Source organism: Alosa alosa, chromosome 10 (assembly GCF_017589495.1).
Source record: "Alosa alosa isolate M-15738 ecotype Scorff River chromosome 10, AALO_Geno_1.1, whole genome shotgun sequence".
In the NCBI taxonomy this organism is placed as follows: Eukaryota; Metazoa; Chordata; class Actinopteri; order Clupeiformes; family Clupeidae; genus Alosa; species Alosa alosa.
Genome location: NC_063198.1, coordinates 29,683,750 through 29,711,328, shown reverse-complemented (window position 1 = coordinate 29,711,328; position 27,579 = coordinate 29,683,750). Strand labels below are relative to the sequence as shown.

Sequence of the window (27,579 nt, the reverse complement as noted above, 5' to 3'; positions counted from 1 at the left end):
TCATAAGGGAAATAGGCTAAAGCTTAACATGCCAGTAACATTCGTAATATGTGACAGTTTGTCATCACGGACTCCACCGTTACTGTTAACGGTTTACTGTTGTTACTTCAAGACAACTTGTATTTTGACATGAGCCTTTTCGACTCTAGGTGCACGTACAGATCTTGCCCAAATGGGTAACCACAAGACCCTACCACAGCAGGGCAGTGTTTCCATGTAGACATCACTTGGACCATGGAAAAGGGAACAGATTGCGGTCAAAATGAGACTTGGACAAAGACAACACGTAGCCTACACAAATCCCGCCTGTATAGACCATTGATTAAGTTTGACCTTTGACTTGCCAGTTTTAAATTAAATTCCAAATTGTTGAAATTAAGTGATTTGCTGATATTTACTGAGAAAGACAAGAAAGACTGAGGCAAATACATAACAAATTAGTTTCATTCTGACTTTATTTCAAATGTGTAATGCCCATTGACAAAACAAACAGAACTCTGCATTGCCATACATTCTGGAAATGGAATGAACTACCTGGGATAAGGCTGAATCTACTTATGCAAAGAGAATGATAGGAAATGATGCTCATTGGCGTCCTTCATAATATAATTAGTAGAAACTACAGGGTATAATCAACACAAGCAAAGCTGCTGTTTGCTTTCTCATGCTTCTTCTTCAGTCTTCTGTGAATGCATCAGCACGGCTGCTGAACAATCATCAGTATGGACCAGCATTCAAGTCATATTACACAGAAACACAGTTTGGGCAGGCTACAGCCAAACAAACGACTGTACGGCTTGTACAGAAAACAAACAAACAAAAAAACAAACAAACACAATCATGTTTGTGTTTATAACCCCCCCGTCATGCATCTCCAGAGTAGCCTGGCAAAGCATTGATTAAATAACAAGAAATCAATAACTAAAAATCTGAATTTTGCCAGCATAAAAATACTATTTTTTTTTTAGTCATCAAATCAAAAAACAGTGGTCAACATCCTTTCCAAAACACATTCAAGAGGATCAGGGAGAAGTTTCCACCTGAGTGAGACCAAGTCCACACACATCCACAAACATGAGCTGTCCACTGGCCCGCAAATCTAGGATGGACTGCGAGGGTGATAATTTGGACATGCATTTTTCACCTCCAGACGCTCAAATTCAATTGTTCTCCTACGGAAGGATGTGATGGACAACAGGCCTCGTGTTTACATCAGTGAGACGGCAGTGCAATGAAAGTGAAGCTCCTAAAAACATGTGGAGCTTAAAGTTAAAAATGAACTTTTGGGCAAAGACGTGAGTGTAGCACTGTAGAGTAGCTGCTCACCTCCCAACAATGGGTTGTTGCTTATCTGCCTGTATCAGCGAAGTCAGCGAGCTAGCTATTTAGCTAAATATACCACATCATAGCATGTACACAATCTACCTTGCATATTTTTAACACTGACTACTTTTGAATACTCACGTTTTGTAGGGGAAAAAACATGTCAGCGTGAACTCATAATTGTTTAAGTTTTAGTGCCAACACGGAGGGGCATGCACAGGAGTTTTCCCAAGTATGTGGTTTGGTATCAAACCTGAAAAAGTTAGCTCAGAGTAAGTAGCAAACCTCCTTTGATTTGTTACAATGAAGCCATAAAGGCTTAAAGCCATAAGGCTCTCCTGTTGGGACGTTCACTACTAAACCATGTGCTTGGAAAACGCTCACAGGCCCCTAGAGGCTTAGAGCAGGACTCTCACCACAGACAGATCTCAGGACCAGCTGATGTTTGGAACCAGAGCCCTGTCCTACTCGCTAAACAAGTGACACCTACAACTAATGACAACACCTGTATCTATATAAGCTGTTGAGCTCCAATCCAGAAGCAAGTAAAGATCTAAGGGAGAACTTAGAAGCCTCTTGAAGCTTCTGAACGAAAAACACTGATAGTCCTGTGCTAAAAGTGCATTCAAAGAAATGCACCATCTTAGAGATTCACGTGACATTCAGAAGACCTAACATGTCTAGTGTCTAGATGAAGCTTCTACAGATGTCAGTAAGTTTGACTTAGTCGACCTTTACACATGTGAGAGCTGGTCTGGGACACACGGTCCTGGAGGGTTGGTCCAGGACCACTGGTCTACAGCCTCTTAACAGAGACTACAAGAGGGTGATCTTTAGTGAATGAGACACACGTCTAGCGGCAAACTTCTTCTACTAGCATTAGTGACAGAGAAACACTCATGCAAAGACATACTGCAGCTACCATGCGCCAGTAGGCCACTGAGGCACTACCCTGGCACTGCCAACACCAACCCAGGGCCTCAGTCAGGGCAGGACAGAGAGGAGGCACTACCCTGGCACTGCCAACACCAACCCAGGGCCTCAGTCAGGGCAGGACAGAGAGAAGGCACTACCCTGGCACTGCCAACACCAACCCAGGGCCTCAGTCAGGGCAGGACAGAGAGGAGGCCGGCTAGCTGAGGACCAGTGGCCTACTGGCGCATGGTAGCTGCTACCAACACGAGCCCCACTACTGCTCACTTACACCACCTTACAGCTAGCTTAGCTACTCGACATGCAAGAAAACAGTCACTGAAGAAAGGGTTTCACTGGACCGACACTCGGTCAAATAGCTAGAGTGCTGCTACCGTCGGGTTTGGTAGCAGTGCAAATAGGAGGGACAAGTCAGCAGACTAGCGCTGACTATGCTGGGTAGAAGTCTACTTGATTTCAGTCAAGTTGTGCCAAAACGAGCGTTTTAGATGTGATACTGGTCATATTGGGGAACAACTGAGGTCTAAGGAACTAAAACTGTGGTTAGGTTGGAGTAAAGAGGGCTGCTAGACTGCAGCTAGGCTGTCGTAAAATAGGATATCAGCGCTAGTCCAAGTGCATGTTGTTGGAAAATTAGAATAAAGAGGGCTAGACAGTGGTGGTGCTGGGGTAAACTAAAACTGCAGAACCAGGGGAAGGACTTCAGGTGAAACTGGGGTGCCAAGGTCAAGTCTGTGGTAGAAGAGGAGTAATCAGGGTCAAGTCTGTGGTAAAACTGGAGTATCAGGGGCAGGACTGAGATGTTAGTGCTATGCTGAGGTGGGGTACTGAGGATGCCACCAGTCCATGAGACGCACACTGTGCACGGGGTCCAGTGCCACCTGCAGGCCCTGCTCTGCCCTCCTCTTCTGACCACGCACCAGCGGAGAGTCCTGGAACATCAGGCGAACGCGGTGGTGACGCATGTCCGTACTCACGTTGATGGCCATCTGAGAGGGGGCGTGGGGGAGGGAGGGAGGAAGGGGGAGAGAGAGAGAAACCAGAATCAGATGCTATGGAGGATGGCTTGGTTACCAATAGTGATTAAGTGTGTGGTGGTGTTGAGGGGTGGTAACTGACCAGAGAGAGACTCATGCCCATGACCAGGTGGGGGATATAGATGAAGTTGAGAGTGTTGACTTGGAGTAACAAGCAGTCCGAGTCGGGGTTCGTGTGCACTTCCTTATAGCGCTTTGGAAGCTGCAGAGATCGGTCAGGACCATTCTTATTCTTTGGGGCCTAACAGAGGGGAGGGGGGTTGACAAAGAGAGCAGACGACTTAAGTACAGTATGGTATATCCATTTACATCATAGTACCTTATCCATTTACAGCGTACATTATGGTATGTTCATTTAATTCTATTAAAGCCACCATATAAATGCCTGAACATAAAGCTCTTACATGCTTCTCAAATTTGAAGTTGAACTGCCATAGTTTCTCTGGCCGGGATCCTGTCTGCTCATTCACCCAGAACATCAGACACTGCAGAGGGAAAATGAAATGTAGGTCAATCAACAATCAATAATCCCAGAGGTCCCACGTACATGCATTAAGCCATTAGCCTCATAACACCTGATGGGGCAAGTGTGTGTGTGTGTGTCCGTGCAAATCTTGTCCTTAAAAACTTCTTCCAAAAAAGACACATTTTTAATTGCATGTTCTGTTCTAACTGTGGGCCATGCGTTGCCAACCTGTTCTATAATATTTTCCTGATTAAATGATTCTGTGGACCAGGAGTAACTGATATTGACGACATGCCTAACAGTATTCAGAGGACCTGCATTTCAATGTACAGGATAACCAAAAAGCAACATCACAAGTATTCACCATTTTCTGAACTACAGTACAGGCCAAAAGTTTGGACACACCTTCTCATTCAATGCGTTTCCTTTATTTTCATAACTATTTACATTGTAGATTCATCAAAACTATTAATGAACACATGTGGAATTATGTACTTAACAAAAAAGTATGAAATAACTGAAAACATGTCTTATATTCTAGTTTCTTCAAAGTTGCTTTTTTTTTTTTTACTACCATATTCAGCAAGCTATAACTTGACAAATATTCATCTGTGGGCCAAACAACGTTGCTAGTAGTTTTGATGCCTTCAGTGAGAATCTACAATGTGAAGAGTCATGAAAATAAAGCAAAAACGCATTGAAATGAGAAGGTGTGTCCAAACTTATGGCCTGTACTGTATGTGCCAGTGGTTCGTAAATGTTTTGTTTGGCGACCCCCCAAAAAACATGGGCCAGGTCTCGCGAATTTGGTTTCGAAATGTTGCGAGATGGGCATTGGAAGCAGAGGCAGAAAATGTCTTCTCTCATAGGCAGGCTATTAGTCCGTGAGCCAGGGCCTCAAAATATGGAAACTGTTACCGAAAAAGTGGCAAAGGCTACCATACCTTTTCTGAAAGCCTGGAATCTCAGCTTTTCAATGATGTATGATGGCCATCTGACAAGAGTAGCTGTTTTGAGTTATCACACATAATGTAAACTAAGGTTGAGAAAATAATGCGTATAAAACAAGCAGAACACTGACATAGCTGAAAATCTATATTGGACATATTGGAATATTTTATTTTGTTATGTTTGGTATTCTTCAGTCTTATATCAGACATGGCGTTTGAGAAAATAATGCGTATAAATTAAGCAGAACACTGACATAGCTGAAAATCTAAAAATGGTATAACAAATGAGACATGGATTCCTATGTTTTAAGGTGTGGTAAACCCAATTATGACAATGCCATTAATGTAAAAGGTCAATGTCATGACCTTTAGGCATGGTCAATGACATTTTCGCACAGGTTGCATCATTCAAGGCCAGGGACAATATTGACAGGCTGGAAGAGACACTGACAGGCCGTGGAACATCCCATAGGGTCAAGGGTACAGCAGTGCAACATTGTGCCAAGACTTGGAGTCTTTCACACCATCTGTATGTTCTTGGGTGTGATTGGGAAGCGCTTCCAGGCTGCAGGCCTAAGGGACATATGCATTGAATCTGGAGCTGTGGCTGAGGGATATGTCAGTGGCATTTTGGATGGCCATAAGTACAAATTCATGTATGAAGCCCTCCTGAAGCTAGTCTGGAATTAGTTTCCCCAGTGGCTCACAGAGAACCGTCCTGATGTCCACGATCTCCTAGATATCCTGCCCCTAGACTTGAGTGTCTTTTCTGAGGGTATATCATCAACCACTGTAGAAGAATCACTTGAATATTTGCCCAGATGGTACTGATTCCACAGAGTAGACAGCTCAACCTAAAGGAGGTGTTCTCTCATCCCCTTGGACCACTTCCGTGGGCTCTTGCTTTACAAGATGGCAATGTGAGGAAGACTTGCAAATCCTCACTTGCCAAGCAACTGCTCAAGTTCCCATGTGTTGCTGAATCATTGCCATTAAATTCCACCTGAGTAATAGATGGCATGGCACTTGTTCAGAAGCTGAACGGTGATGGCAAGACATTTGCTGATATTGCAGACTACGCCTTGTCCACTGTGCTAGCTGAAGCAAGTCACAGCACCGTGTTGATATGTTTTTGATGTATATAAAGTGGCTTCTATCAAACACATGGAGAGAGTGGCCAGAGGTGCAGACTCAGGCACAGAGGTCAGACAGATCACTACAGGGCACAGAGTTCAGCAATGGAAGGAATTCCTACAAAGCAACAACAACAAAACAAATCTTGCTACTGTACCTTCTTGCTCAAAGAGTGGAGCAAAGAACAGTCTAGAACAAGACTCGTGAAAAGGTTCTGTACACTACAACCAAAGATCAGTGTTACAAGCTGACCCAACAGGGAGTGCACAAGGTAGCAGACCTGTCGTCCACTCAGGAAGAGGCTGACACCCGTAGGCTACTCCATGCTTGCCATGCTTCAATGACTAGTCACAAATCTGTCATCCTTGTGTCTGATGACACTGATGTCTTGGTGATAAGCCTGGCTACCAGTGACGCACTCACATGTGACCTGTTCCTGAAGACAGGGACAAAGAATCGCACAAGTTACATAAACATCTCACAACTCGCTCGTGGTCTGGGTTCACAGTTGTGTCAGGTTTGCCTAGTTTACACGCATACACAGGCTGCGACACAGTAAGTGCATTTGCAGGTCGTGGTAAAGTGTCAGCCCTAAAACTTCTTCAGAAGAATGAAAACTTCTGTGAGACCTTTCAGAGGGTTGGGGCAGACTGGACAATGACACCTGAGTTGTATGCAGCCTTACAGGAGTTAATGTACAGCTCCAAGTCCAGAATCACCAACATCAATTAAATGAGGTATGCCCTTTTTTGTGCAAAGAAACGCATAGAATCCTGGCAGTTACCTCCATGATCAGACACTGTCTCAGAGCTAACTATCAAGGTGCTATCTGGAGAAGATGCCTTGAGAACAACCCTGAAGTTCCTTCCCCAGTTGAGCATGGGGGGTCTAGAGTGGACCAAGATGGTGACTTGCAGCTCTCCATAGACTGGTTCAATGTCTCCATTGGTCCACAAACAGTACTTGAGTTTCTGTCGCGCCCATGCAAGAGGGACTGTGGGCTAGTCCACACGTACCAAACCAATCTTTTTTTTCCTCCGTCTTCCCTGGAACCGTATCAAGAATATTTGCGTCTATCTCAACACGACTCAACACGTTACTTCATATCCCAGGCCTATAGGTGGCACTGTTTCTGTTACAGAAATTGACCAAAGCTTGCGCGCTGTAGGCTATACAAACAGACAGAATAGGCTACGACGAAAATGGCTAGTGCAAGGAAACCAGAATTGTTTGTGTGGACTATAGTGAACTGTCAACTGTAGTCAACTGTAAAACTAATAAACTTAATTTTTACGGTTTGTGAAGGGTGCAGTCCTTTATTTGGCAAACGCAGGTACAAATACTCTCCTTTACTTTCTTTGGTTGTAGGATAGTCCACGATTCACATTAGTTTTGGCAATAACCGCAAGTGCATAGTCTACTAAAGTTCTAGGCTATTCCGTCGCCACATTTATAATATTGCTATAATAGGCTACCTTCGTTAGTAACAGTCGATACTTTTGCCTGCATCAAATCGTGCATTTGCATTTAGTGCACATCTACCATAGGCTTAACATGAGTTCTAATCGTCTTTGTATGCTCATATCTGACTTCACTAGACTATGAATGCATTTATTTCTGTTGTAAGACATGTAAAACAAATGAATGACACCGGCACTACGCACAAATTAATTTAAACTTACCCCACACTTCCCTAATAACTTCTGACTAATTCTCTCGCGTCACTGACAGTAGCTAGAATGCATCAAGAAAACACAGGGAAAACAATGTTCAGTCCACCAAGTCATGAGTTGTGATATTTATCCTACTGAGTGTAATCGTAGGTAATGTCATGTATGAAAACTAGTATTGATAGGCAATACTATAAGTGTCAAGTCCAGGGCAGCTGTGGTGTGGCGATGACATCATTTGGCGATGACATCAACGGCGGTTTCGCCGTCCAAATGAACTCGCAAGGGGTACGGTTTCAGATTTTTCCACCCTGGGACCAGGTTTCAAAAAAGTGCGGTTTCGGCAGTGCTTTTACAGGATTTGTTTGGACGATCGGCCAAGACGATGCAAAACCTGTCCGTTTAACCCAAAAAGCGTCTCCGTGTGGACGGGGCCTGTGTCACTCCATCATGTCAGTGTGTTGCCAACAACTTGGCCTGCACTAACCTATTCCATGCAAGACAGTGCAAAAACCAGAAGGATGACTTTGCTGATGAGAAACAATCCTATTCCTCTGATGAGGATTCCGACGAAGAGTTTGATTAGTGTCTGTCTGGCCTTGAATGATGCAATCTGTGCGAAAATGTCATAAAATGTCATTGACCATGCCTAAAGGTCATGCATGACCTTGACCTTTTACAGTAATGGCATTGTCATAATTGGGTTTACCACACCTTAAAACATAGGAATCCATGTCTCATTTGTTATACCGTTTTTAGATTTTCAGCTATGTCAGTGTTCTGCTTAATTTATACGCATTATTTTCTCAAACGCCATGTCTGATATAAGACTGAAAATCACCCCCTCCAAATCAGATAATATGGGCAAATGATACATTTTCTGAATCCTTGGGGTCATGCCAGTATTTCAGTGTTTGGATTGTATTTCTCTGATGCTCCCTGGTGCCACAGGATTAAAAGACAAAAGATGACTTAGGCGGAAATGGCAGGAAAATGTGTGTGATTAAAAGTTTGAAGAGCTCCAGGGTTGGCTGTACTTATCCAAAATGTTCACAAAAGGATTTAAATGAAAGCTCAGAGTCTCCCCTTTAAAATGATACCAAACATAACAAAATAAAATATTCCAATATGTCCAATATAGATTTTCAGCTATGTCAGTGTTCTGCTTGATTTATACGCATTATTTTCTATTAGTTTCATAATTCATTAGTTTACATTATGTGTGATAACTCAAAACAGCTACTCTTGTCAGATGGCCATCATACATCATTGAAAAGCTGAGATTCCAGGCTTTCAGAAAAGGTATGGTAGCCTTTGCCACTTTTTCAGTAACGACCAACCCCTCTGGCTCACGGACTATATGTCAACACCAAAGGCATTATGGCAATGGCAGCCTTTGACTAAAATGTCTTTAATCCAGACTGCAAATCATTTTGCGACCCCTCCAATATTTTTGGCGACCCACCCTGGTTTAAGAACCAGGCATCTATATAGGTGGGACAGGGTCACTGTTTGGCAAGTAACAAGTAAGTCTCAAGCCTTAACGCTGAAGTCTGAGTCAAGTCCCAAGTCAAGACAGAAGTCCCAAGTAAGTCCAAGTCATTGTTGTATTATGCAACCGCTTATTAATATGCCACCAATCATGCTTTCAATAAATCATTCTTATCGATATATCATACTTTACATTTTGGAAAAGTTTTAAAACACTTATAATCATGACCCCAAAGACAAACAAAGTATCCTTAGTTTTCTTACAGAGGAAAAGTAAGCGTGAATACTAGTTTTGAATTCAATGAGTTTACTAACTGGCCACACGGTCATGCTAATAAAGCAACTTTAATTGAGTAAAGGGTTAGGTACAGGTGTCAGGTGTGTTTGAGTTAGGGAGTGAAGTGCGTGGGTGACTGTGTGACACGAGTTAAGCTTTTATTAAGTTGGCAAAAGTTTGAACTAGCCCACTAGCTCCGCTGGTGGGAAAACGCATGGGACTCATAGTGCTGTCCTATTGCGTGCAGAGGGAATTTAAAAGACAACCGATTATCCCGCCCCTCGGACTGAGCACTGCGAACGGTGAGTGCCCAGACCCTACATTGTAATGTGGGTCTGGCTCGTCAGGCAAACATTCTGCTGCTCCAGGCAGCCAAGTCCACATGGAGCTGAGACTGCTTATCCTCAAACTGACCCAGTACCCACTACCTCCACAAAATATCACTGTGCCACAGCTAGTTTCGGTAAGCTCCCGTAGAACAAATTAAATTGTTCAGGCTACCCTACTGTATATAACAAACAACATCACAGGATCAGAGTATCCATCACAAGATCACAGGATCCACTTAGTCAGATGACTAACAGGAGCATGTACAGTGATGATCATCCCATTTCCTTGCATTTCCAAGTCATCATATTTCGTGACTCGAGTCTGACCTGAGTCCAAGTTATCTGACTCGAGTCCACACCTCTGTTATAAGGTCATGTGGAGGACATAAACACAACAATGCTATACACTATAGAAGCTTGTGCCGAAATGTTATATGGTTATTTGGTCATGGTTATATGATTTAGTAGATTATTTTGTCCAAAACAATACAGTAAGTAAGTAAGTAAGTAAGTAAGTAAATAAATAAAAATAAATAAATAAAAAATAACAGTTTTAATATGTTGGTAAGACCACATTCAGGAAAATAACAATAATAACAATGCAATGTCAATGATCAATAGCCTAATGAAAGCAGAACTTGGTGGGTAGCTGACTCTCTGGTTGTAGATCATAACTCCATTGTGACACAGAGTGCTAGCATATCTGAATGGAGCCAGGAGGACAGAGTCATGACCAGATGGACTCACGTTTCATTCATTCAACTTCCTCCTCTCTTCCTTCAGTGTTAGTCTGGACATGTGGCCAAAGTAGGAGCGAAACCTTTTCCCTCCACAGGCACATTCGGCTGCTACAGGCAGCCAAGTCCACATGGAGCCGAGAATGCTCATCCTCAAACTGACCCAGTACCCACTACCTCCACAAAATATCACTGTGCCACAGCTTCCTAGGAATTAATGCACACTCAGAACACACACACACACACACACACACACACGTTACATATAGATAAAGTGTGTGTCTCCCTCCCTCTCCTCCCCCTCTCACCTTTGAGTTCACGAGTGTGTCTGGCGTGGACTCCGGTAGCGGCAGACTGGTGGAGATGCGGGAGCTGAACGGCTCGTACAGGTGAAAGAGTGAGCGGATCACACACGCCCGCAGGCACCGCATGCTCGCCAGCGAGTCCGGCTGCAGACGCACGGGCAGGTCAGCGTCCAAGCTGTAGTGCCTGATGGGCCAGATGAACCAACATCTCAATAATACACTGCGGCAGTATTTATGTAAGGGATAATGTATAGAACGCCGGTCATTATTGGGAAAATAAGTCCCGACAGGGCGAACCAGGCCCCGAAGCGCAGCGGAGGGGTGTTGTTCCGCCCTGAAGGGACTTATTTCTCAATAATGACCGGCGTTTTATACATTATCCCGCTTATTACACAGCTACTTGCCAAAACGAAACAATAAACTCCCCACGATATGACTCTTTAGCCTACATAGCCTAGCCTATAGCCTATTTGTTACCATTTCATCGTGGCTTTTGGTGAGAAACAAATAGTTCGCAACAGCACACTGAACTTGAAGCAAACATTCTTTAGAACACAGCTGATCAACCATCTGCTTTCACTTTTGAATGAAGTTCCAAGCACAAACTCCGTTGCCATTGACAGCGGTCATTCTTGTTTTCAGGTCCTTTCCCAAGAAATAATGACCGCTAGAACTTTCGGAAATCCCATTCAAGTCAATGGAGCATTCTACTTGCATTGTGAAGAGCCGTATAATAAGTACAAATAATGTACTGCTGTCATATTCTGCTCTTTCTCTCTTGAAATGCCCTACTTCCATGTTAGTTTTTCTGCTTCTTCCTTCCTGAGGATGGTTTGGTTTATTAGGGTTTAATAAATGTATCAATTATCATAAAGATATTGCTTATTACACATTGTTGAAAACAACTGGATGTGAATCTTTTTTTTTCTAATTATCCCCTTCTACCCAAAACATCTGGGGGGCCATATGAAACCTGCTGGCGGGCCTGATCTGGGCCCCGGGCCTTATGTTTGACACCGCTGCTCTAAAGTCTCCTTTTCCACTGCAAGTCGCTTTGGATAGAAGTCTGCACTAACTGAATAAATGTTAGTATGTGTGTACTACATCTGCCTGAATGACGAGTCAAAAACCAACTCATGAGTTTATTCATGCGCACTCTCAAGGACGGACTCACCTTCGGTACAATCTGGTCCAGAACGCAGCGGTGCAGGTGACAGTCCAGGCGTTCTTGCATATGAGGGAAAACTTGCAGACGTCTTCAGGGCGGATGTACGCTGAGAGGACCAGCCATATATCTATGGGGTACTCCTCTCCGTCTTGACACTCACTGTTCTCTGCAATGAGCAACACACCCCAGTTAGCACACCATTAGCATATCGTATGATCTACACACTAGAGTTAGCACACTGTATGATCCACACACTAGAGTTAGCACACTGTATGATCCACACACTAGAGTTAGCACACCATATGATCCACAAACTAGAGTTAGCACACTGTTAGCACACCGCATGATCCACACACCAGTTAGCACACCATCTGATCCACACACCAGTTAGCACATCGTATCAGGGCTCCAGACTAACTTTTTGCACTGGTTGCACTGGTGCGCCTAACTTTTTTTCTTGGGTGCACCAGCACAAAAGTTAGGTGCACCCAAATTTTCAACCACATCGCATTTAACACCGCAGCAGGTTCACTTTTTATCCTTAATTACTGTCCTATATAGGTTGTCCTATGACTTATGATTTACAATTCTACAAGAAAAGTAACTTAATGAAGTGTTGGTGCTTTAAGTGCTCCACTGAGCTGAAATTTAAACTTAAAACATCTCAAGATGAATTAAATAAAAATAACAGTGAGTAAATTAACAGTGCACATATTTTAAGGGCTTCAAACTGCACATCTCATGGCTCAATGTCTTACATACTATCCTTCATGATCTTTAGGCCTTGGCTAAACCAGCTTGCCAGGCTAGCATCTTCCATAGAAATGTATTTGAGCACAATTTAAAGAGATGTTCCAAGTAGCCTGGGGGATTTTTATGTGATTTTGCAATGATTGCAGTAATCATTTGACAGCCCCACAATGCAATTTACTTTTTTAAATTTTCAATAAGAACATCACTATGGTTAATGCAGTAACGAAATGGTAGGCCTATTATTATAGGCTATTGCAATGACTTGCCATGCTTTCGATCTAAATGTGTCCATTCAATTCACCGTATTACAATGACCACAGTTATACATGCAGGGAATATTCGGGCTTTAAATGTAGCAGCGATATTCGGTTTGCGCCAAATACCGGATTAAATTGATTGATGCCATCAGAATGAGTTTACACAACTCGCACGCAAAATGAATATTGCGGTTGAAAACCGGGTAACTCCCTGCATGTAACTGCGGTCAATGGCGCACTCTTTTTCGGCGATATCTGTATCTCTGTCGTTCGGGAAGGCCTTGTATGCATTGTTCGCAATTTTAAGACGTCTTTTCATCTGCAATGACTCCTATAAATTTGCCGCAAGTGGCATTCCTGTGGCATTACACATCACTTAAGCTGAAGTGGTAGTACTGAATTTCTGACATGTAGAGAGTGAGAGAGTGGGAAAGTGTTTGGCCAAGATCTCCTGTGGCTTGATAGAACATTCATGAAATAGCACTGACTTGAAACAATGCTGGAGTTTTATCTGAGCTTGCCATGCCAATGCCAGACAAAGCACCTGAGGTCTGGGGGCTAATGCGGCTTGTAGTGTTTGGCTAGAACCAGGATGTTGAGAGGTAAATCAGGGGGTTGTCCTGCTCTTCTTCGTGAGGATGCATTTTGCATTTAATGTGGTTTCCAAAATATTAACGCATGTAAATTCCATTACATTTCAAATTATCCAGAGGTTGCCGTGTTAAAATGGATTATAATTTATAATCATTGTTTGGGTAACTGCAATTTAAGGCAGTTTTCAAGGGGCTGCAGTTACGACTCAGTTGCATGCGGTGCAGTGCTGGAAACGCATTCCGTCCACTTTACATTGGCTTACGTAATCCGTTGCCGAACCGAATTGTGGGTCCGTTGAATCACGTTTAAAGGATTCATTTGCATAAAGATGGGCATCCGCCAGCTTTTAGACGCGCAACATTTTTTTCAAATGCAGCGCTGCCTTCCCGGAATGCTTTGCGGGCGCGTTAAAGTCGCTTGACGTCACCCATAGGAATAGAGTGGAATGCAACACGACAAAATGTTGTGTAGTACTAGTGGAGTCAATTTCACAAGATGTCGCCACCATGTGAACCAACTTCAGCTGGAATCTCAACGGTATCATTAAATAGTCTGTTCAACGCCATCATTAAATAGTCTGTTTGTAGACGGCTGCCCGCTGTCTATGTAACAGATGCCAGCTAGCTTAGCTGTGCTTGTGGAACGTTGGTAAACCTCACTCCCCGACGCCTCAAGAGTGCTGCTGGCATGCGAGCCAGTAGCCTGGGCTATTGGCTCAATTGTTAGCGCGCTCGCCTCCTGATCCGAGGTGCTGCTGTTCGCGGGTTTGAGTCTGGGCGTGTGCAGGGCTGAATCGTGCAGGTTCAACACGAACGCAGGTTACATTAATTAATGTTTACATTAATTTATGTTTAATTAATTCATGTAAATGTTAAATGTTTACATTAATAAATGCCAGCAGCACTCTTGAGGCGTCGGGGAGTGAGGTTTTACCAAGTGAATACATCAGTGCCTGATATTGCAGGGTTTTGTTTAAAATACAAGGTTTTGTTTATTTATAGTCATGTGTGGCATTATGCACATGACTCATGAGGAGTTTTGGCATCAATAAACCCCCTTACTTAACCCATATATCACAAATGTGCCCACGGTAGTGTACTAAGTATATAGACCCTTTCAACAATAAAAACAAAAACAATGCTTGAACGTTCTATTTGGGCCCCAATCTACTTCCTCTGCATTAAGATAACATATGGAATGTTAAAAAGGAAGTCTTGTGGGGCCAACTATGATGCTGATAATGGAACTCTCTTGAAAGGGTCCATAGTTTCAGGCTGATTCATAAGTCTATGCACACAAACTATGCGAACGCATCGAGATACGCAAGGAGGGTTTGACACGTACTCGCCTAGCAAGATTTGTTGTCCAAATTGTTGTAACATGCTGCAAGTGCAAGGTCATGCGTTTCCAATGGGGGCTTATTGTCCGTGCAACATGTGTGGGCTCCTCAATACTTGTGTGAACCTTGCGCTGTCAACTGTGTCTGCATAGCTTATGTAGGCCCTTTTGCACTGTAGGGACTTTTTGCAGTTCCTAGAACCCCTGTTTCGCACATTCAGACCATGGAAGTGGGGATTAAAAAGTTTCTCTGACCATTCAGACACCATGGAAGTGGGGATTAAAGGGTTCCTCTGACCGCAGTTCCTATGACAATTTGAGCTCCTACTTTGGGCAGGGTATTTTCTCTGTGCATAGGAGGTTTTCTCTGTGCATAAAGGGGTTCGCACCATTTTTTTTTTTTTTTTAAATCTCTAAAAAAGGACATGGGTAGATGGAGGAGATATCAAAAAACTAATAAATAACTGCATAGACTGTGCAAAAGTTGGAGGGCAATGAGAAGATGTTTTATGAACAATGTGTGTGTGTGTGTTTGCGTGAGTGTGTGTGTGTTTGTGTGTGTGTGTGCTTCCATTTCATTGTTTATGTTCAAATAAGAAAATAAATAAAAGGTCTGTAGTTCATAGGGAGAGGGATGTAAAAAAAAAGTGCTAAAAGTCTTGTAGGGATGTGTGTGTTAGTGTTAGTGTGTGTTCCTAGAACTGGGGGTCCAAATGAGTGCTGATGAGCAGGCCTGAGTTGGCAAAGTCAGTATAGTGTGAGTTCAGAGTTACCTGTATGGCCTGGGGATGGGGGTTTGTCCTATGGTTATGGGTTTTGCTGGCTTTGTCCACTACATAAGTCTTGCCTTCTTTAGTTTCAGGTTTAATAATCCATTGTTAGTATGAGAAGAGTTCTTTATCCATGTGCTTTTTGTTTCTTAGGAGTGTCTCTTCTGGAATAGATATCTTGTAGAGCATATTTGAGTTCTTATAGCTTGTGTTCAGCTGAGCCCTTCCTTGTTGCAGAGTACCCTAATCTCTAACTGTGTTCTTTCATTATCATCCTGATGTATTTAAGTCTGACCCTGTAGTCTTCCTTGCTTGAACATTGTGTTGTGTGTGTGTGTGTGTGTGTGTGTGTGTGTGTGTCTCGTGTTCCTTGTATCCTATCGTAAGTCAACTCTGTTTCTGGAATTTGTACAACTTGATGTTGTGCATGACAAGCAGTTGTGACACAGTAATGGTGGTTGTCACTGTGTTTCTATATCGGCCTTTAGAGTTAGTTTCTGTAGTAACCCAGTTAGCAGCAGGCTGGTGGACCACTGACCACTGGGGGGAGATCTGGCAGTCCGCTGGTGTTTTGCTCATCAAATGGGGTCCAGCGGGGTCCACTGGCGGGTTGCCGACAAAAGCCCCACCATTTTGCCACTTGTGTTTCAAACTCTTTTTTTTATTATTATTTATTCAGTTTTACTTCTTCCTTTGTTTTAGTAACATTTAATATATTTTCTTAATATTCAAAACAAGTTAAATTAAAGGTTGATGGTGGTCCATGGCACCAGTGGTCTGATATCAGGAAATCTGATTTGGCTATAATGGTGGCTGTAGCTGTCGCTATAGCTGTGTTTCTAACAGCCCTTAGTGTTAACTGTAGTGATGGTGGTTGTAGCTGTGTTTTTAACAGTGCTTAGTGTTAACTGTAGTGATGGTGGTTGCAGCTGTGTTTTTAACAGTGCTTAGGGTTAGTAATGGCGGTTGTAGCTGTGTTTCTACACCAGCCCTTAGTCTTAGCTGTAGTAGTGATGGTGGTTGTAACTGTGTTAGAGGCCTGGTATAGTCCTGCTTCTGTGTCCCTCGCACGCGGCGTGTGATGAGGTATGAGTATACCACATCCTTTAGTGTTAGACTAGCTGTAGTAATGGGGTTATAACTATGTTCCAATACCTTTAGCGTTAGTAATGGTGGTTGTAACTATGTTCCATTACCTTTAGTGTTAGCTATAGCAATGATGGTTGTAACTATGTTCCAATACCTTTAGTGTTAGCTGTAGTAATGGTGGTTGTAACTATGTTCAATTACCTTTAGTGATTTAGTGATAGCTGTAGCGATGATGGTTGTAACTATTTTCCAATACCTTTAGCATTAACTGTAGTAATGGTGGTTGTAACTATGTTTCAATACCTTTAGCATTAGCTGTAGTAATGGTGGTTGTTGTAACTATATTCCAATACCTTTAGTGTTAGTTACAACCACCATTACTACAACTATGTTCCAATACCTTTAGCATTAGCTGTAGTAAAGGTGGCTGTAACTATGTTCAAATACCTTTGCGTCTCTTGTTTTTTTTCTTGCGGGTCCCCTTGGGGTCTTCGTCCACCTCCTCGGTCTCCAGCTCATCGTTGCTGTCCCGGTCGGCTTGGCTCACACCTTCCACAGAGGACAACACCTCCTGCACCGGACCCTGGGAGGCCTCTAGTCCACAGAGTAACTTCACTGCAACACACACACACACACAAATATGCTAGAAACCCATGCAGATGAAAGGATAGGCAAACACAAGGAAGTTTATTGTCACATGCATATAGTTACTGGAAGTAAGAAATGCAGTGAAATTATGTCTGGTGTCACCAGACACACACGTGAAAGAGCCACATAGAAAAATCCCAAACCGCCACAGGTCAGACATACTAAAACATGCATCTGATTCTGGCTAAAGCTTTATGCATGAGACTTCGCTCTGCCTCCACCTCCAAGGCGATGTGACCTTGCAAAAATATTGCTTACATTATAGAGGTGGAGTAGAGCCGACATGCAATAGACTTCCCCCTTTCAAGTGAATGAAAAAAATGCAGCTAAACTTTTAAAAATCAAACAATTTAATTACTTTTACAACAGGTTTAACCAGTATTCTTTCACACAAACATACGGGCATTTGAGGGCGTTTTTGGGCGGTAACCAGGTTCGCCTGCTGTTGGAGGCGCAAAAAAACACAGCATCTCCTTTGAGATCCCGTAGTAAGGAGCTGGGTCAAGGGTTAAAAAGTATTTTGTGGTGTTTAGTTGTACATGTATAATGAAAGCACAGTTTTAATAGCGATCCATGTGTGTTCACTTGGTTCCTTAGCTATCATTTTGGTAACTATAACGAGCTATTTGGAGTCTTTAGAACACTAAACATATTAGATTAGGTGCCTTTTTAGAAGCTGACTGATGGTCAAATCAACCATAAATACACCTCCAAATTCCAACTAAGTGGTCTGTGAATGGATGGGTTTTTTGCTCAATAATCCATCCATCCATCTGATTCATTCGTTCATTCTGTGCTAGATTTCTGCTAGTAGAATGAAGGCTAATGGTCTAAAGGTATGGTTCATTCAATACATTAACGAATGCAGTTTCAACCCACTAGATATGAAAAGGAGCTCTTGCAACGACTTGACCATGATCGCATGATGGGCTTTGTCGTATGACTCACTTACTTACCTTCTTTTTCAATAGCATTTGCGACAGCCTTTTTCAGCCTTCCGGACTTTACGACGGCTGGGTCAGCGTTGGCAAAGTCTGCCACAGTCACTGCAAAACAGGCCGTGAAGAATTGTATTATATAAGCGCATTTACTGCTGCAATTGAGGACGAGCAAAATCCTTCTCGATCAGAAAATAACCTGTGACAAACTATTGAAAGCGTATAGTGCACCGCTGTGTCAAGGAGGTATTCACGTCCCCTGACCGCCAGGAAGCGGCCTGGCCCTTGCGCCACAACAGTCCAACATACACGGCTAACGTACGCTTACCTGACTCCGAGCAAACATCCTCGGCCCTAAATTTCAGCCGTTTTCGGTTCCCTTTCTTGGGCATGACGACAACACGGGTCTGGAGCCGCTTAACGATGCTGTGTATCCTGCCATGTCTCTACGACAAGCAGAGATGATGAGAAACAGAGAAAAATAAAGGAGAAATTGAAATGAGCTCCTCCAGGATCTTCAGCCATCATGGAACTGACGAAATGTTTCGTGAAGTCTCGCGATACCGCCACAGGACTTTCAAACAACATGGCTCATCGATTGAAAACCTGATTGGATAAAAATCGAACATGACACTTCTCTACCAATTAAATTCTATCCTTTCACATTACATTGCTTTGCGGTGAAAAAAAGTTGGAAACATTACGTCACTTTAAGTTATTTTTGCTATCCTCTGTAAACCAAAAAAATGATAACTGCAGAAAGACGAAAAACTGAAGGATTTACAATCTTATTATTCGGCCTATAGCCATAATAATAATAATAATAATAATAATAATAGTATTATTATTATTATTATTGTTGTTGTTGTTGTTGTTATTGAGCTACATGCAACCTCTTCGTGTTTGATTGATTTGAAATTATTTGACAAGCATTGGTAATATTTTGCAACATCAAAACAACATGCGTTTTTTTTTACTTGGTTTAGCAATCATTTGCAAATATTGACCAAGTGCAGGCTGGTGGTCAGAATGATACAGCAGGCTATGCCATTCATGTAAACGAGATGATAGCCTACTTTCTGCAAGTATTTCGCAGTTCAACGTTTTGCCCAGCAGGGAGCGCCACATGTGACACTATTTTAGCCTCTTTCTGTCTGAGATTGCTGAGCATGACAGTCATGTAGGCTACTCGCGTGGTGCTGATGGGGGAGCGCGGCCGACTGAAGACGCTGGCGAAAATCGGAGATTTACCTTAACTCCTCAACTCTACGCTGGATTTGAGGTTTGCAAAAGGCAGGAGAATATCTGACGCCTGATAAATTTAGACAGTCTTCGCCACCATTGGCAAATTATGCATAAATTGTTTAGTAGATAGCAGTTGCACTGTTGTAGCGGTTAGTGACAGCGGCAGCGGCTGGAATGAGAGCGTAGTGAGGGAGGAGTAGCTGGCTCGCCGTGGTGAGGGGCATGGCAGAGGGCTTTGGGGAAGATGCGACAGACGTGCGTTTGGCCGTTTTGTTAGAGGAAATGTTAATTGCAACTGGTGGGTGTTTCAGCCAAGCAGCCCCGAAGATTTCATATCGATCGGATTATTACGCCCTTTCTGCGCGCGTCTGAACATGTTCTTGTCCCCACGGATGATCTGTCAAACCAATTGCATTTGAATCCGTAGTGTATCTGGACGTAGGGCGGACTGTGTCAGCGGGTGAGAGACACCTATGGAATAACCAACGATGTGAAAAAGCCGCTAATTATTTAAATATGTAAAAATATCCTCGTACGATTTAATCACCAGCAATGAAAGTAGCGTAAGCCTATGGCTGGAACCGAATTGCACTGAAGTTTTGAATCTAACAAGGTACGACGGACTGTTTTCTCCCACCAGATAACCCAGAGCAGGACGCCGGGTGGCCTTTGATTTCGAGAGGTTACAGCGTTGACATTAGGCTAGAGAACCCGCGCCGGTTTCCGCGCACTTGGCTGTCTGAAGAGCCGGAGCAAAATGATGTGCGAAGTGATGCCGACCATTAACGAAGGGGACTCCATGAGTTCCCAACGTGGCTCTCAAAACGGCACGGATGCCGAGGCCAATTTCGAGCAGCTGATGGTGAACATGCTGGACGAGAGAGACAAGCTTCTGGAGTCCCTGCGCGAGACCCAGGAGACGCTGTTCCAGTCCCAGACCAAGCTCCAGGACGCGCTGCACGAGCGGGACCTGCTCCAGCGACAGCTCAACTCCGCGCTCCCGCAGGTAAGCCTCCCGTCGATCCTGAGACACAGAGAAGTGGCAGAAGTTCTATCAAGTTGCCTCACGCGAATCACTGGTGCTTAACGTGCTTGGGGTGTTCTGATGGCATCCGCCTTCACTAGCACTCAGGCAGGCCTTGTTAAAAGGTTCCGTCTTGATAAGAAAACATACACTGAGACATGGCGGTTGTCTGATGTTTATTACACACAAGTGGCACGTATGATGAAAAGCAATGGATTTGGATATTTGTTTATCCATCTTAGTATCCTTGTTCTCGGCAGCAACAAGAGACATGTAAAAGGTTGTCGGTGGCAACGCTGAAGTGACTTACCATAGAATGGGTGTGGATCCAACCGGCCATGTTGGCCTGGTAACCTTGACAACATGGCTACATGTTAGATGTTGCATAATTGCATGCACATGCACATACACTGCAAGTGTCTGCATGACATGTAACATCTGATACTGTGGGGATACGCCCCCTGGCTTCACACAGAAGTGAGGCATAGAGCATCTCTTGATTGCCATTGTTATTGTGCCCATTGATAAGATGAGACAGGCCCTAATTGTCTACTCATTTGGAAAGAAAAGAAAAAGAAAATGCTGTTTGTTTGACCTGAGGGAATCACATTTTCTCTGATGAATTACAAAGGTCAGCTAGTTTCCCCAAGTGCATGTTTTCATGTATTGCTCATCTTTGTGTGTACTGTGTTAGTATGTGTGGTTGTGTGTGTGTGTGTGTATGTGTTTGTGGGCGCAATGTGTTTAAAGTGTTTTAAATATAGGGCGGCTTAATGTTTCATCTCCACTGTAATAGAAATATTAGTTGTACAGTTGTGTGCCGGAGGGCGAATGCAGACCAGCAGTCTCACGCTCCGTGCTCACCAAAGCAGGCATGCTGATCCCACGAGCATGTTAATGCACAAACGCACACACAAACACACACACACACACACACACACAAACAAACACACACAACAGCAAGCTGCTTCAGGGGAGGCTTTCTGCTGATGTTGAACAAAATCCAGGAGGGCCTGCACACACACACACACACACACACACACACACACACACAAACACACACACACACACACACACACACACCCAGAGCATGTTAGCACATTACAGTGCAACGAGCACTGAGTTGGCACCCATACGGTCTGTGGTTGGTGCTCAGTGAAGGAGGCTCAGATGCTAAAATGCTCCCATTTACACCTAAGGGCTCCTAGCTGACAGGCCACGGGGTCTCAACAGGGCTCTTTGAAGTGAGACTTGGAGCTGACGTGTCGTGTTAAACACACTTGTTTTCATAAAGGTTCATTTCTGGTTTGAATTTTCTCAATGACCCAGATCTGTCACGTGGCATACATGTTGATGTCTTAAATGTAAAAGAAACAAACTCCGCTCATAAATTTGCGTTCCCATGGAAGATGCAATCATTTAGGCTCAAACTAAATATTAGATCTTAAGATTTCCTGTCAGGATCTATGCCGTGCCACATTCTTGTCTTATTTCTGCCTTACGTTGATGTAATTTAGCTGCAGATTTGTGCTGCACGTTAATCGCTTAATAATGCTGAATCTTTCAATATTCCTTAAACAATCAGGAATGCAGGTCACTATCAAATATATCACTTAATGTAAATACACCCAATGTAGGCTACAGAGAATGTCTTCGAGCACAAAGCCACGCTGCTAATTGAAGGTTTATTGACTTGTCATGAGTTTACAGACCACATATTCCTGTGCATCTGTGGCCATTACAACCAACACATACCAGTCAATGGTGTCAGAGAATGCATCAACTGCAGAAAGACACATGGCAACACACACACACACACACACACACACACACACACACACACACACACACACACACACACACACACACACAGACAGACAGACAGACAGACAGATAGTCAGACACATACAACACACACACACACACACACACACACACACACACACACACAGTAAATGACATCTGAATGTGTGCCTCACTGTCTGCTGGCTATGCATGTCTGATGAAGGTGGGGTGTGTCAGATTTTCTGAATTACGTATGAGGTGGTATTGGGGAGCTCAATTGAGCGCTAAACTAGCAGCTACACACTAGTTGCATTGGAGAGTGCAGATGAATGCTAAGCTAGCAGCTATGCTGGTTGCATAGGAGAGTGTAGATGAATGCTAAGCTAGCAGAAACAGAGCTGGTTGCATTGGGGAGCTCAGATGAGGCTAGCAGCTTCAGAGCTGGACCAGATGAGCATCGCCTCCAGGTTAACCGCCATCTATACTAGAGCACTGATAAGGTCATTGTGCACCATTGAAGGTTGTAAGTTGAAAGTTACCATTGAAAGTTATCGGTTCAATTCCCGGCTTCCACCGCTGTGCCCTTGAGCAAGGCACTTAACCCCAAGTTGCTCCAGGGACAATGTGATCCCTTGTAATATAGCTGACATATGTAAGTCACTTTGGTCAAGAAGTGTCTGCTAAATGTAATGTAATGTAATGTAATGTAATGTAATGTAATGTAACCATTGTGGAGGAGTTGTGTCTCCAATGGCAGCTATGCTGTGGGTCATGGACAACCACATGGGGGGTGGACCAGGGTCGGGTGGAGCCACTGACAGATGTGATGATGCAGTAGGCTGACTTCACTCTTGGCTGGCTTGGACTAATATTGCTGATGGAGGCGGCATAGTGTGGACTGTAGAGGGTGTGGAGACAGACGGGCCACTAGCCACAGAACTGCGCCATGGGCTGTCCCTCTCTGATGTCAACACACACACACAAACACAACGGCAAAATATGTGTGTGTGTGTGTGTGTGTGTGTGTGTGAGAGCCGAAAGAGCATGGCTTCCTACTGATTGCTGTCCCTGCTGATTGCTGTCCCTCCTGACGGTCAGTTGATGCGGAGTCGTCACAGGGCAGCTCATGACACATGAGCTGATGCAGGGGGAGTCGGGGACGTTTTATCAGCTGCATACAGCCGCCAGACAGACAGACAGACAGACAGACAGGAAGACACAAGAGGCCAGTGCAATGCATTCTTCGCTCTGCTCTGCTGTGCCCTGATCTGGGTTGTGTTTTTGTTGTTGTTGTTGTTGTTTTGTTGTTGTTGCTCATTAAAAAACCCAGTCTGCTCCTTTCAAATTACATCATCGTCTTTTCAGTGTAGTCCAAAAAGCTGGCATGCAAATCAGTCTCTCTGCTCCCTACCGCTACTGTTCATTCAACATTCAGCCCAAAAGGAGCTAACCTCTCTCTCTCTCTCTCTCTCTCTCTCTCTCTCTCTCTCTCTCTCTCTCTCTCTCTCTCTCTGGGGTGGCTTCGAGACCGGGCAGAACCACACACAGAGGTCAGATCGAGACGGGATCAATCCCGGGGTCTGATGCAATCAGTCTACAATTAGAGGGTGTTGAACTGGCCACCCTGTGCAGCCTTGTGCCTTTTCCCATATTCAGCAGCTTTTGTGAGAATCAATAAGTATCGGTCATATAAATACCACATTTATGCTCTCTGGGGTTTGTCCTAGTTTCAGGGAGAGTTAAATTGACTGTGAACACCACGCATGCAAGAACCGGACCAGTTTGCCTGTCAGGGAAAGATTTTCTTCTTTTAAAGTCTGCATCTAGAAAATTCTAGCTGCAGCCGAGGGAGGAAGGCGCCATTATCAGCAGCGCTGCCTGGCACTGCCCGCTGCCTGGCGCTGCCCGCTGTGCTCTGGTCTCCCCTAACGGAGGGCGAGGGGCAAGCTGGTCACTGGCCAAATATAGAAGTGTCAGTGATCAACGTGTGGGGGCTGGATCTGGTGTGACATCCCAGCGTGTGCGCACACTCACACACGCTAGCGGGGCCAAAGCTGCTTACTTACACTCTCCACCCTCCCACCCCCCACAGATTTAAGTCCCCGAGCACATCTATCTCCGTATCCTCGTGTGAGTGTGTGTGTGTGTGTGTGTGTGTGTGTGTGTGTGTGTGTGTGTGTGTGTGTGTGTTTGTGTGTCTGTGTGTGTGAGCAGAGAGAGGCTTCGAGCGGTTTTCCCCGCGGGTGGGTGGGTGTTGGGGGAATATTCATGCGCCAAATAATTTAAGAGCGGAAGATGATGACGAGCCCCCAAAAGAGGCGAAGTGGACTGTAGAGAGAGATGCATCGTGGGCCGCGGAGAGACAGAGGCGTCCTTCAGCACGCCATGCAGGCTACTGTGGTTCGCCTGCTTAAAGGCACACTCGGGTCTAAATTCGGTACAAACGGTGGCACCCAGTTAATCCAGTAATGCGGACCGTGCATGCCACCAAAAGTTCAATTTTCAAACACTCTCCCAAAATGGCTTATCACATTAAGTATGGCTATTTTCCCCCTTTTGTGCTTGACTCACTCATGCAGCGTGTGTGTGTGTGAGCAAGGCTGGACTGCAATTGTGAAATCATACCCAGACTTTGTGATCTCAAATGTTCCACCTTCTAGAAAAGTACTCGAAAATGACAGTGTCTCTCATTATAATTTGTATAAGCTCTCTTAAGATACTTATCCAGGACCTTAGTTTCTGACTGACAGCCATTTTGGCTTTTTCACTGGAGTAATGGCGAGAATGAAAGAGCAAGAATGAGGAAGACAGACATTTTTTGGAAGTCTTTTTCTCAAAGCGTGGCGTGTGATGTTTCAGCTCCATGTAGATGACCGTATGGCTGTGTGTGTGTGTATCTGATCGTCTGACAGTTACTTATGGAGTAGGTGGTGATGTGCAGCTGTGTCTGGTGTCCTCTGAGGCCGGCATTCTGCTGAGCTGGCCACAGAGTCCTAAAGCCCAGACACCCAGTGATGGATCGTCCCCTGGTGGCCCTCCTGGGCTTTGGCTTTAGTGTTAGCACTGCTCAGCACAGCGCTATTGCTAGCGACTGAGGAATCTTCCCTAAAGCACATCACAGCACAGCGCTAGTGTTAGCGTGAGCAACTGACCAGTCTTCCCTACAGCACAGTGCTAGCTGTTAGCGTGAGCAACTGACCAGTCTTCCCTACAGCACAGCACATCATAGCACAGCGCTAGTGTTAGAGTTAGCAACTGACCAGTCTTTCCTACAGCACAGCGCAGCACAGCACTAGTGTTTGAGTTAGCAACTGACCAGTCTTCCCTACTGCACAGCACAGCAAAGCACAGCGCTAGTGTTAGAGTTAGCAACTGACCAGTCTTCCTACTGCACAGCACAGCAAAGCACAGCACTAGTGTTAGAGTTAGCAACTGATTAGTCTTCCCTACAGCACAGTGCTAGTGTTAGCGTGAGCAACTGACCAGTCTTCCCTACTGCACAGCACAGCAAAGCACAGCGCTAGTGTTAGAGTTAGCAACTGACCAGTCTTCCCTACAGCACAGTGCTAGTGTTAGCGTGAGCAACTCACTCAGCACCCCCTCACTGGTTGTCTCTACAGAGCAGCACAGTGCTAGCATGTTAACAGTGCTAGCGACCCTTTACTGGTTTTCTTACATGTAATTCTCACAAACACATTTCAAACATACAGGCAAAACGCATTGCTCAACCGATGGGCATGGATGTTGTTTTATTTCTAAATTTTCTAAATGTATTAAGAGGAAACCCCTTGAGATATATTTGAAGGCAGATAAACTACAAGTAAAAAAGGATTATTCAACACTATTTACATGGAGGACTAACTATTAATAGCCTCCATTATTAGGCCTGCACTATGTAAACAGCTGTATCCCTGAAGCTGCCCATTACCCACACAACTGCCCATTACCCACACAACTGTGCAGCAACTCTTTGAAACAGCTGTGAACAGTAAAACAAAAGATAGCAGATGACACTTGTAATTGGCAACATAAATGTATTGAAATGTGATTTGTTTGAAATTTTTTCCTTAGATTTGTCAAAATGTAGGAGAAATAAACACTGCATTGTAAATGGCAATTTCTCTCTTCGACTTAAGAATTTACATAGGAAACATAATACCATCAATAGGCCTACCATGCTGTCAAAAAAGTTCCAACACTGCTTTAGCAATGAATGAAGTTTGAAGTTAGCCAAGCCTCCTTAAGTTAACGTTAGCTTTTTCACTAATATTCCACGTATCTAAAAGCTTGGAAACTACATTGTGATCTTGCCATAGTCATGACTTGAATTTAAGCTTGTCTAATTTCAATCTATACTATCTATAAGTATCTATCTATCTACTATCTATAACTCTGAAATATGAAATATACTGTCAAAACCACATCATTTTGTCTCGGTTACTACTACGTTATTATTGACTCGGGAGAATGAAGAGGAAAAAAGGTAAACACTGCTCCGAGACTCATTAGGCGATGTGGTCACTCTCTACAATGGGCATTTCACAGGCCCATTTAAGATATCGAAGGTAAATATACACTGGAATATTTCTGTAAGGGCCTTTTTCGATGGCGGTGGCCATACACATGTTGAGAAGCCAAGGCGACATCTAGTTCATATCTATGGCGTTAACAGTGCTAGCATTCCCCCACCGGCTTCCTCAGAGAAGTTAGCACATCAGCACAGCTGGGGGAACATGTGTGTGTGTGTGTGTGTGTGTGTGTGTGTGTGTGTGTGTGTGTGTGTTTGGGGCTTTGGAGAGAGTAGTAGGCCAGCGGGTGTGTGCTGTTCTGATTTGAGTCGGAGACAGCATGCTTTGAGAAGACACAGTATAGTCTATTATTAAAGAGACAGCAGTACAGTCACTGAGTGTTCATACTAGTTAGAAAAGGCACAGAGTAGAACAGAGTGCATATATTGAATAGTACTCTAATTTAATATATTCTCTACTTACTGAAGGCAAATACTTTTATACTCAGTGAAGGTAGAGTATAACACACTTTGATAAGACACATAATAGTATACTCAGAGAGGGTAGAGTATAACACACGTTGATAAGACACAGAATAGTATACTCAGAGAGGGTATAGGATACCGTAACACACGTTGATAAGACACAGAATAGTATACTCAGAGAGGGTAGAGTATAACACACAGAATAGTAAAGCACACTTTTGAGAAGGCATACAGCAGCACAGTAGTTTGAGAGGACAGTGTATATGATACCTTGCCAGTGCTCAGTATAGTGTACTCAGACAGTGCTCAGTATAGTGTACTCGGA

The 27,579-nt window shown here is 43.9% G+C and overlaps 2 protein-coding genes across 2 annotated transcripts in view; one reads left to right on the top strand and one right to left on the bottom strand.

Moving 5' to 3' along the window:
- Nucleotides 1-437: 437 nt before the first annotated feature.
- On the bottom strand, nucleotides 438-18,739 carry tmem183a (transmembrane protein 183A). Its single transcript, XM_048255003.1, has 8 exons — nucleotides 18,536-18,739; nucleotides 18,226-18,315; nucleotides 17,069-17,236; nucleotides 11,827-11,986; nucleotides 10,656-10,836; nucleotides 3,698-3,778; nucleotides 3,376-3,534; nucleotides 438-3,245 (listed from the first exon to the last, which is right to left on the bottom strand). Exons 1-8 carry the CDS (start codon nucleotides 18,597-18,599, stop codon nucleotides 3,066-3,068), a joined length of 1,083 nt encoding a protein of 360 aa, XP_048110960.1. The 5' UTR covers nucleotides 18,600-18,739; the 3' UTR covers nucleotides 438-3,065.
- Nucleotides 18,740-19,395: 656 nt separating this feature from the next.
- Nucleotides 19,396-27,579, top strand: part of ppfia4 (PTPRF interacting protein alpha 4) — a 127,327-nt gene continuing 119,143 nt past the window's right edge. Inside the window, 1 exon segment of the mRNA XM_048255518.1 lies at nucleotides 19,396-20,458. Coding sequence (XP_048111475.1) covers nucleotides 20,210-20,458 — 249 coding nt within the window. The 5' untranslated portion in view covers nucleotides 19,396-20,209.

Coding starts and splice junctions, on each gene's coding strand:
- tmem183a (XM_048255003.1), bottom strand. CDS start 18,599: ATGCCCAAGAAAGGGAACCGAAAACGGCTGAAATTTAGGGCCGAGGAT. Junction 11,987..17,068: donor AAAAAACAAGAGACGCAAAG/GTATTTGAACAT, acceptor TGCTCATTGCAG/AGAACAGTGAGTGTCAAGAC. Junction 3,779..10,655: donor ACACACTCGTGAACTCAAAG/GTGAGAGGGGGA, acceptor TTCCCTCTGCAG/TGTCTGATGTTCTGGGTGAA.